At 55.3% G+C, this 10,772-nt stretch overlaps 4 protein-coding genes across 4 annotated transcripts; 2 read left to right on the forward strand and 2 right to left on the reverse strand.

The window, feature by feature from the left end:
* Nucleotides 1-625: 625 nt before the first annotated feature.
* On the reverse strand, nt 626-1,473 carry GUITHDRAFT_119885 (hypothetical protein; the record flags this gene model as incomplete). The annotated part of the gene is made up of 3 exons (XM_005820824.1): nt 626-664; nt 706-819; nt 874-1,473. The coding sequence occupies 3 exons, from the start codon at nt 1,471-1,473 to the stop codon at nt 626-628; spliced, it is 753 nt and encodes a 250-aa protein (XP_005820881.1).
* Nucleotides 1,474-2,660: 1,187 nt separating this feature from the next.
* Nucleotides 2,661-5,728, reverse strand: GUITHDRAFT_80955 (hypothetical protein; the record flags this gene model as incomplete). The annotated part of the gene is made up of 2 exons (XM_005820825.1): nt 2,661-2,801; nt 4,958-5,728. Coding segments are annotated over 2 exons (912 nt in total), but the record flags the coding sequence as incomplete, so codon positions are not given.
* A 969-nt stretch (nt 5,729-6,697) lies between these two features.
* Nucleotides 6,698-7,494, forward strand: GUITHDRAFT_155899 (hypothetical protein; the record flags this gene model as incomplete). The annotated part of the gene is made up of 1 exon (XM_005820826.1): nt 6,698-7,494. A coding segment is annotated over exon 1 (670 nt), but the record flags the coding sequence as incomplete, so codon positions are not given.
* Nucleotides 7,495-9,561: 2,067 nt separating this feature from the next.
* On the forward strand, nt 9,562-10,419 carry GUITHDRAFT_119887 (hypothetical protein; the record flags this gene model as incomplete). The annotated part of the gene is made up of 1 exon (XM_005820827.1): nt 9,562-10,419. One exon carries the CDS (start codon nt 9,562-9,564, stop codon nt 10,417-10,419), a length of 858 nt encoding a protein of 285 aa, XP_005820884.1.
* Nucleotides 10,420-10,772: the final 353 nt, after the last annotated feature.

Consider the following 10,772-nt stretch of genomic DNA (forward strand, 5'->3'; position numbering starts at 1 on the left):
AGAGAGAGAGAGAGAGAGAGAGAGAGAGAGAGAGAGAGAGAGAGAGAGAGAGAGAGAGCGTGAGAGGGAGAGAGTGTGGTGGGGGGGAAGAGGTAGAGGAGGAGGAGGAAGAGAAGAAGGAAGAAGAGGAAGAGGAAGAGATGTAGAAGAAGGAGAAGTATAATAGAAGATGATAAGAAGATCAAAAGGATTGTGATAGTAATATCATTGTTGGATATTATGTGTGACGATGAGTGAAAGAGATTTCTTGTGGCAAGTAACAGATATTGATCTCACCCAAGTCTGTAGACGATCCTTGACGGGATGAAGGAAGTTCTGGTAAGTTACTCACGTTGTTGGGGGTGAATTCATCCGCTTCCTCTACAACTGCCATCTTGTCCTCGTTCTCTGCGTTTGAACGCTCGGCAGGTTGCTGAGAGGAGAAGAGAGGAGAGGAGAGGAGAGGAGAGGAGAGGAGAGGAGAGGAGAGGAGAGGAGAGGAGAGGAGAGGAGAGGAGAGGAGAGGAGAGGAGAGGAGAGGAGAGGAGAGGAGAGGAGAGGAGAGGAGAGGAGAGGAGAGGAGAAGAGAAGAAGCAAAGGGTCAGCAGGCGCACATCTCCAATCATATCTCACAGCTTCTTGTTGCTCATGCTTCTTCTTCGGAGTCGATCTCAAGGAGGGAGGCCTTGCGCTGTTCCTTATCAGGGAGATCTCTCTTTTCATCACCTCCGCATCCTCGTCGATGCTCTGAACCAACTTGTTGATAGGATGAAGGTCCTTCTTCACTGACAGTGGGATGGCCTGGAAGGGAGTTTCCCGCAAGGAGACCCACTGGTCAAACTGTTTACCACGTTGTCAACTGCGTTCACTCACAAAACTCTGACAGTCTCGTACCTGTGAGCTCTCACCAACACAGTGCAGCCTGACATTCTCTCCGGACTTTGTCAGTACCTGCGTCAACCTCCACTTGCCCCGCAGGAAAGCCCGGACGCGCATCCCAACTTCTACCTGCTGTAGACCGCTCTCTCCCCTCCTCTCCTCTCCAAACTTCGCCAGCTTGCTCTCCCCGGGAACATCTTCGTTTCCTCCTTCTCCCTCTTCCACTTCCTGCCTCCCAAACGCCTCTTGCACCTTGGTCGCGCGCTTGTCAAGCGTCTCCTCTGTCCCTACTGCGAGCATAGAGATTCTCGACATGCCCTTCACCCTGAGCTTCTTCGCCCCCTGCTCCCTCATCGCCGCTCCTGGTCCCGTCTTAGGACTTGATGGGTCAAACGCCTTGACGGAGCTCCCGGACGAGTTCTGGACAGAGAGCTCTCCCATCTCCTTGTCGGCTACGACGCTGTTCCCTCTCGCCTTCGGGCTGGCCTGCAGCTTCGAGAACAAACTCCGACGACGAAAGCTCGGCCTGTCCGTCACTGCCCGCATTGCCATCTCGTCCATGGCGCGCTCGAACGCTGTGAAGCCCCCCTTCTTTGGCGCGCGACTGCTCTGCATCACAAACCTTGTGCACGCGGGAGGTGCTCCCTGCCAGAGGGCAGGAGGTAGAACCTTCCCCCCTCCTTGTTCTGCTTGCTGCATGACAGTGATGTGGTGGATTGCTCAACTCAATGTAGTTGGAGGTAGCAATCTCTTGTCTATCTGATCATGAAAGCACCTTTCTCTCTCTTCTCCTTTCCTTCCAACATGTTTCAACGGCACACGGTGAGTATCACCGGTGGTGGTCAAATCGTTAGGTTTTTTTTTTTGACAAACAGACTCTGAGAGAGACTCCGAGGCTCCGGGCCCCCAGCTGCCCGCAGCCCCGGCAGCCCGGGCCGGCCTGGGCCGGCGGCCCGGTTCACTGTCATGGATCCAGACATGAGACCGCCCGATACAAGTGAGGGGTGGTCCTTGTTTATAGGAAAGTTTTCACTGATTTTTACATTGTCACACCATCGGTTGTTCCAACCCCGAAGGTCGACTACCCCCGAATAGCAACTTTTACACCCAGCGTTTACCACATGAGCATATGCTCCCGACTGGCTCGGGTAGTTATCAAAAACCTCCGAGTGCTATCTGACTAGTACGAACCCAACAAGCCCCCGGCGCCCACCTCCTCCTCCTGGGCCTGCAAGCCAGTCATCTTTGCTACACAGCTACATCTTGTCCGCACCTGATCAGCTCCTCCCCTGCTTGTACCTGCTGCTCCCTCCCCCGCATCCCTTGCATCTCGATCTCACCCGCCCGTGCTCGCATATGCTGCTGCCCCCGCATCCCTTGCATCTCGATCGCTCCCGCCCGTGCTCGCATATGCTGCTGCCCCCGCACTCCTTGCATACTGATCGCCGCCGCCCGTGCTCGCATATGCTGCTGCCCCCGCACTCCTTGCATCCCGATCTCACCCGCCCGTGCTCGCATATGCTGCTGCCCCCGCATCCCTTGCAGACCGATCGGACCCGCCCGTGCTCGCATATGCTGCCCCCCCCGCATCCCTTGCATCTCGATCGCCGCCGCCCGTGCTCGCATATGCTGCCCCCCCCGCAGTCCTTGCATCCCGATCGCTCCCGCCCGTGCTCGCATATGCTGACCCCCCCGCATCCCTTGCATTTCGATCGCTCCCGCCCGTGCTCGCATATGCTGCCGCCCCCGCATCCATTGCAATGCGATCGGACCCGCCCGTGCTCGCATATGCTGCTGCCCCCGCAGTCTTTGCATTGCGATCTCACCCGCCCGTGCTCGCATATGCTGCTGCCCCCGCACTCCTTGCATCCCGATCGCTGCCGCCCGTGCTCGCATATGCTGCTGCCCCCGCATCCCTTGCATCCCGATCGGACCCGCCCGTGCTCGCATATGCTGCTGCCCCCGCACTCCTTGCATTTCGATCGCTGCCGTCCATGCTCGCATGTACTTCTTCGTGTTGGCGATCTCTTCTTCGCTCTCTTTGCGTTCATTTCTTCTCCTCCCTCCTCTCTCGCCTCGTCTGATCCCTCCAGCCTTCTCCTCTTGCTCGACCTGCTGCCGCCGGCAGCCGACATGTCACTGATTCCTTTTTGTTTTTTTGATCTCTTTTTAAAAGTTTTATTGACTGAAAATGGAAAGGCAAACCGGAGCAAACAAGGAGGAAAAGGAGATACCCCTACAAACCCGCCTCAAGAAAAAAACCAGGAAACGGAGGAGGCAGCAAAACCGCTACTCCAACCACGCAAGCGACGGCAGGCACGACAAGCAGGGGAACAAGGATCAGGACAAAGAGCAGTAGCGCAAGGCTACTGCCGAAACAGACGAGCACGCAAATGGTGAACTTGTGAAGCCAGGGTCCCCATACACCGCCTCCAAATGCCACGGTGTGGTTCTGTACTTTTAATGACTGAAAAAGCGAAGGCAAACCGGAGTGCAAACGAACCGGAGAAGCCCCTACAAACCCGCCTCAATAAAATACTAGCAAACGGAGGAGGCAGCACGGCAGGCACGACCTGCAGCACGCACTGTCCAGCCGGGGGGAAAGTCGGGCCGTCCCAATACCAGCAAAACTTCCGAAGTTCAAAGACCCGGTGGCACCCCTTCGATAAAAGGTACCCCAAAGATACCCCACAATCATACCGGTTGTAGAACCTCAGCCGTTATTGCCACCAACTGACTCTCACTGACTCGGATGAGACCCGGTTGAAGGCCCGGGCTAGAGTGCTCCTTGCTGTACGGGCAGACACCCGCTGGCCCTCGCGCGAGCTCAGGCTCAGGATGAGGGAAGCCACCCGTGCTCGGAAGGCGCTGTCGGGCTGATGGATTGTCATGATGCAGTAGCGAAGTGAGCCTCGGAGAGCAGGTAGGTGATTGACTTCTGAGATAAGAGTGTTTACATAGTACCGTACCGTTCCAGAACGGTTACAATTTCTAAGTTTAGGGCTCGGCAAATCTGGGCTCTAATATAAGATCCATTATAAGATCCATGTGATCCAGCGGGGCCGTTCAGCACTCGAAGCTACACGGGCTGCTGACGTCTACCGTAGCGAGTGCTCAAGGCACTCGGAGTCCGCTGGATCGCACACAGAGGTGAAGAGTAGAGGTATGAAGTTACTTGAGATGCAACACAAACATCAACGCTCGTGGCACACACAGCAAGGGAAGGACAGACCCCCTCAAGGGGTTGTTGACGATCCTGCCGAGGCTAGAAATGCTCTTATCTTCTTCCCTGCCAGCATTGCGCTACATTGCCGCCCGATACAAGTGAGGGGAGGTGGTCCTTGTTTATAGGAGAGTTTTGACTGGAGTTATTCACCTTTAATCTCGCATATGCTGCCCCCCCCGCATCCCTTGCAGACCGATCTCACCCGCCCGTGCTCGCATATGCTGCCCCCCCCGCATCCCTTGCATTGCGATCGGACCCGCCCGTGGTCTCATTCTCTGTCCCTTGGTATTGAGAAATAATAATCAATGCAGCACGTGCTCGCACATGCTGCTGCCCCCGCACTCCTTGCATCTCGATCGCTCCCGCCCGTGCTCGCATATGCTGCTGCCCCCGCATCCCTTGCAATGCGATCGCCGCCGCCCGTGCTCGCATATGCTGCCCCCCCCGCACTCCTTGCATGTTGATCGCTCCCGCCCGTGCTCGCATATGCTCCTGCCCCCGCATCCCTTGCATCCCGATCGCCGCCGCCCGTGCTCGCATATGCTGGTGCCCCCGCATCCCTTGCATACCGATCTCACCCGCCCGTGCTCGCATATGCTGCCCCCCCCGCACTCCTTGCATCCCGATCGCTGCCGCCCGTGCTCGCATATGCTGCTGCCCCCGCATCCCTTGCAATGCGATCGCCGCCGCCCGTGCTCGCATATGCTGCTGCCCCCGCACTCCTTGCATGTTCCTGCCCCCGCATCCCTTGCATCCCGATCGCCGCCGCCCGTGCTCGCATATGCTGGTGCCCCCGCATCCCTTGCATACCGATCTCACCCGCCCGTGCTCGCATATGCTGCCCCCCCCGCATCCCTTGCAGACCGATCTCACCCGCCCGTGCTCGCATATGCTGCCCCCCCCGCATCCCTTGCATTGCGATCGGACCCGCCCGTGCTCGCATATGCTGCTGCCCCCGCATTCCTTGCATCTCGATCGCTCCCGCCCGTGCTCGCACATGCTGCTGCCCCCGCACTCCTTGCATCTCGATCGCTCCCGCCCGTGCTCGCATATGCTGCTGCCCCCGCATCCCTTGCAATGCGATCGCCGCCGCCCGTGCTCGCATATGCTGCCCCCCCCGCACTCCTTGCATGTTGATCGCTCCCGCCCGTGCTCGCATATGCTCCTGCCCCCGCATCCCTTGCATCCCGATCGCCGCCGCCCGTGCTCGCATATGCTGGTGCCCCCGCATCCCTTGCATACCGATCTCACCCGCCCGTGCTCGCATATGCTGCTGCCCCCGCACTCCTTACATCCCGATCGCTGCCGCCCGTGCTCGCATATGCTGCTGCCCCCGCATCCCTTGCAATGCGATCGCCGCCGCCCGTGCTCGCATATGCTGCCCCCCCCGCAGCCCTTGCAGACCGATCTCACCCGCCCGTGCTCGCATATGCTGCTGCCCCCGCAGCCCTTGCATACTGATCGGACCCGCCCGTGCTCGCATATGCTGCTGCCCCCGCAGTCCTTGCATCCTGATCGGACCCGCCCGTGCTCGCATATGCTGCCGCCCCCGCACTCCTTGCATCTCGATCGCCGCCGTCCATGCTCGCATGTACTTCCTTGTGTTGGCGATCTCTTCTTCGCTCTCTTTGCGTTTGCTTCCATTTCTCTCTCCTCTCTCGCCTCGTCTGATCCCTCCAGCCTTCTCCTCTTGCTCGATCTGCTACCTCCTACAGCCGACATGTTGCGCTGTCACTCATCCCCCTCATACACCAGTACCTTTGGTACACCATCGTACGTGGCTCACGCCCAGCGAGCCTGTAATAGGGTGAATGCCCCGATGGGCACAGCAGGCTGGAAAGTGGGCATGAAGAGACGAGAAGGAGGAGGTGGGGAGGAGGAAGGCACAGGAGTAGAAGGAAGGCTGAGTAGTAGTAGTAGGAGGTGGAAGGCGTGGAGTAGTAGTAGTAGTAGTAGTAGCAATTGTAGTAGTAGTAGTAGTGGTAGTTGTGGTGGTTGTGGTAGTAGTAGTAGTGGTAGTGGTAGTAGTAGTAGTAGTAGTAGTAGGAGGAGGAGGAGTAGTAGTAGTAGTAGTAGTAGTAGTAGGAGGAGGAGGAGGAGGAGGAGGAGGAGGAGGAGGAGGAGGAGGAGGAGGAGGAGTAGGAGTAGGAGTAGGAGTAGGAGTAGTGGTAGTGGTAGTAGCAGCACCAGCACCAGCACCAGCACCAGCACCAGCAGCAGTAGTAGGAGCAGGAGCAGGGGCAGGAGCAGGAGCAGGAGCAGGAGCAGGAGCAGGAGCAGGAGCAGGAGCAGGAGCAGGAGCAGGAGCAGGAGCAGGAGCAGAAGCAGGAGCAGGAGCAGGAGCAGGAGCAGGAGCAGGAGGAAGGCAGAGGAAGAAGATAGGTGTTCTAACCTTGTGTTCACTCCGTTTCATCTCATTGACACGACTTCGCTTGCTTCCCTTCCTCCTCCATCCTCGTCCTCATTCCACCTCCATGCACAACTCTCAGCCTCAAAATTTTCACAAATCAAAGTTAGAGCGAACGGAGAAAGGAGGAGCGTATGTTGGAAGATGATGGTGGGGAGAAAACAGACAAGGACGACAACGGGGGCCTCTGTTGACGTTGCTTGCTGCAGGTCAAATGTGAAGAGTTCAGGCCAGTCAAGGTGCTCTTGAATGCCAGTGTCAGTGCTCGACGTCATCTGATCTCGAAGATCTCCCGCTCATTCGGGGTTTGAGGACGCACGTAGACGATGGGAGGAGGGGAAACTGACTTGAAGGTTCCTCTGTCACTAAGGCAGGTTATCTACCTCCTCGATCGCTACGGTCTCTCCTCCCTTGACGACCCCACGAAAAGGCCCAAGACAACCGCTGGGACCCTCGTCACCCTCGTCACGGCATTCGTCTCCCTCACCCTCCTTGCACTGACCATCTCGACCTGGGCGACTCTGCAGTCATCTATCAGGCTAGGGGGACATGCTCAGCTCAACGGGTTGTACATGAACAGGAAGGTTGGCAACAGCACAGGGCAGCTGTCAGTGCAGACATGGCAGCAGTTCTACAACCCGTCGTTGGTGCTGACGTTTGACGAGAAGATAATTTCCTTCCAGAGAACGACTGACAAGCGCGCAATCTTCAAAGTTGACATCACTGACCTCAACGGTTATCACAAGACTTTCACTTCCGACTTGTCAAGCACGCCCGTTGGCTTCGCCATCTCTACCAACCATGAGGTCCCGCTCAACAGTTTTGACCAGAGGGTGCAGAAGACTGTAGCGAACGATCGCCCCGACGTGCAGTTGAACTTGCAGGCTACCAGACTCTACTCACAGGTTGTCAACTCAGTGGAGACTTTGCAGATCGTTCGGTTGTTGCAGTCAGGCAGTCTGCTGCAGACAACAGCATTCCAGGATCACTCAGTGATGCTTCTTCTCAGGTTTGATCCAAGTCAGATCAAGACATTGAAGAGATGCCAGCTTTACATTGGCCTTTACAACGAGGGAGAGTTTCAAACCCTTGCCAACAACGGTCTCATCACTTCTGCAAAGTACAGGTCCAAAGATTTCTTCGATGCGCAAGCCAGTAGCGACATCATATGGATTCCACAGAGTTTCGGATCTGACGGAACTTTCAAGTACAACATCAACCTCGTGACAGTTAAGAAGAATTATACGAGGTCGTCTCTTGACGGCTTTCTGAGCAAGCAGATTTCACCAGGAGTTCCTCTTGTGGTCTCGGACAAGACAAACTTCATGGATTGGAGCTATGTGATCAACTACGTCAACAACTTCAACTACACTGTCCAGCAGGCAACATGCGATGGATCTTCGAGCTTCACCTCTACCTACATCCGCGGTGTTCCTTTCGATCAACTCAACGACACTTGTCTTGTCTTGCCAGGTGTCTTCACATGGCCTGACACTCCTTTTGACATCTTGATTGAGTGTTTTGCTATCTACGAAAGGGTTCGGGTCAGGTCAGTATCTTCTTCAGCGGACCGCAGACAACAGCTGTTGTTCATTGACAGAGTCTCCAACCTCTCAACTCAGTCTCGCATCCCGACTGACCTCTCCTCTCTCCTCTCTCCGCCTCCCAACTCCTCCTCGGGCTCCTGGGTCTGCCCGTTGGAGTGGTACGGCGACGGAGCATGCAACTGTGAATGCGGGAGCGTCGACGTAGACTGTCTTGCTGGTATCCGACAGGGCCCGAGCATCGCTGAGACAGGATGTGACAGCAGCTATGCCTATGGACCCTACTGCTCCGTCATGGGAAGGTGTTGGAAGGATTTTTTAGTCACTCTCACTGTCTCCTCTGGCTGCCCTGCCGGCTCCCTCCACCTCCCTGGAGACACCGTCCTCCTCGGCTACCAAGGGGACATGGCGGAGTACTCGTCCTCGTCCTCCTCCTCCTCCTCCTCCTCCTCTCCAGTCTGCGAACAGTGCCCAGGGGACACGCTGTTCGGAGGACGCGCGTACATGATGGGACCGGACCGAAGCATCTTGTGTAACCCTCCAGCTCTAGCCTGGATCCCCTCGGACCTCAACTGTCAGGATCAGGAGATGGGATGGGGGAGGGTAAGAGAGGAAGGGAACGCTAGCTCAGTGCTGCTGCGGGGATGGGTGCGGCAGGAGCTGAAGTTTCCCAGCCCGCAAAAGCAGGGCGATATGCTTCTGGCAGTGATGAGGATGGGGAGATGGTCGGATGAGGTGAGGAGGAGGATGGAGGATGGAGGTGCTTAGGATGATGATGATTGAGATGATGATGATGATGATGATGATGATGATGATGATGATGATGATGATGATGATGATGATGATTGAGATGATGATGATGATTGAGATGATGGAGATGATGATGATGATGATGATGGAGATGATGATGATGATGATGATGATGATGATGATGATGATGATGATGATGATGATGATGATGATGATTGAGATGATGATGATGATTGAGATGATGGAGATGATGATGATGATGATGATGGAGATGATGATGATGATGATGATGATGATGATGATGATGATGATGATGATGATGATGATGATGATGGAGATGATGATGATGATTGAGATGATGATGATGATTGAGATGATGGAGATGGTGGTGGAGATGATGATGATCGAAGACATTCACTCTCAACCTTCAGGTCTTCATCCGCAGTGTCTCACAAACTCCCGAAGGACTCGCAACTTTCTCACTCAGCCCCGGGCGAGCAACAACTTCCTCCATCATCTTTCCTCGAGGAGACCTCACCTTTGCTCTTAACCCTTCTCGCTCCTGTCCTTACGGTCTGGTCGGTGAACTTGCCAGTGTCGTGTCAACTTCCTCTGTCAGTCTTACAGTCCTCTTGCCAGTCAATGCCGAGCAGATTTTCCCTGACGTTCTTCGTACTGGTTTCTATTTCCCCACCATCAGTGAGCAGGGTGGAAACAGTTCGGGTTACGACGTGCATATCAGTGGACGTACTTTCCACATCTCTCAGGTCAGCAGGATGCAGCGAGTTGATTGGACAGGAACAGACAGGTATGTTCAGACGCTGTTCATGAAACAGCACGCAGTGGTCAACTTGGGGCAGACAGCTTTCTTGTCTTCAGATGCGATGCAAGGGTCGATGGTCTTGAACGTCACGAGTGCAAGTTTGTTCCGAGGGTCGAGAGACTTCGTTTCAAGTTGCAACGCCTCTTGCTCTGTCCCGAGTCTGCACGTGCTGTCAAGGGGAAAGCACTTTGTGTACTCGGTGAAGTCGTTTGACAACTCGACGCGGGTAGTCGAGCTTGTTGAGCAGATCAGAGAGGATGTGTACCAAGGAGATGAAGTTTATGTTGTTGCTACACAATCATCGTCCACAACCAAGAGATTCATCGGATGTGACGATGAGTTCAGTGTCAAGGTGTACTCTGTTCAAGAGCTCCTCGTGGTAGGCAGCGGAAACCCGTACAACCCGCGTGACAGGAGTCAAGGAACTTTCCAGGAGCCGGCGGCGAACGTTGACAAGCTCAACTTACAGGCTTCGCTCTTCTTCAACCCCCTGAGCAAGCAGCAGGAGAGGCCGCTCTGCCCAGACATCGTCTCCCCCGTAGCCCCCAAGCCCTCGAAGCAGTACGACATGAACGACTGGGATCAGTGGACCATATTCAGACAGGCCAACGTCAGCTCATGTGCGGAGACGACAGACCTGACGAAAGTTTGTGCGATGGTGATAGAAGACTACCTCACAGCTCGACAGTCTTGCTCGACTCTGATGCCTCCGACGTCCATCTCTTCGTTCAAGTACAACTTCCCTGTGAACAACAAGTGGATCACGAAGTTCCCTCTCAACGACAGGAATGTTTTGAACGACCCAGGTTGACGATATTTGTACTCTCTCCGCTCTTACAATGGTCATTTCTCTCGTTTCCTCCTGCTCCTCTCCTTCTGTTGATTGTCTTGCTATTCCTCTCCTCTCCTCCTCTCCTCCTCTCCTCCTCTCCTCCTCTCCCCCTCTCCTCCTCCTCTCCTCCTCTCCTCCTCTCCTCCTCTCCTCCTCTCCTCCTCTTTTCTTCTTCTATCTCAGACTTTCTTACTTTTGCCTCCCAGAATTTCTCATGGACATTGCATTCGACTATCACTTCATCTACGACTCTTCCACCATCACCACTGACCAAACGTTTAATCAAGATCAACCAGCCGGAGGAGACAAAACTCTCTCCTCCTCCTCCTCCT

This window comes from Guillardia theta (assembly GCF_000315625.1).
Source record: "Guillardia theta CCMP2712 unplaced genomic scaffold GUITHscaffold_162, whole genome shotgun sequence".
NCBI lineage: Eukaryota > Cryptophyceae > Pyrenomonadales > Geminigeraceae > Guillardia > Guillardia theta.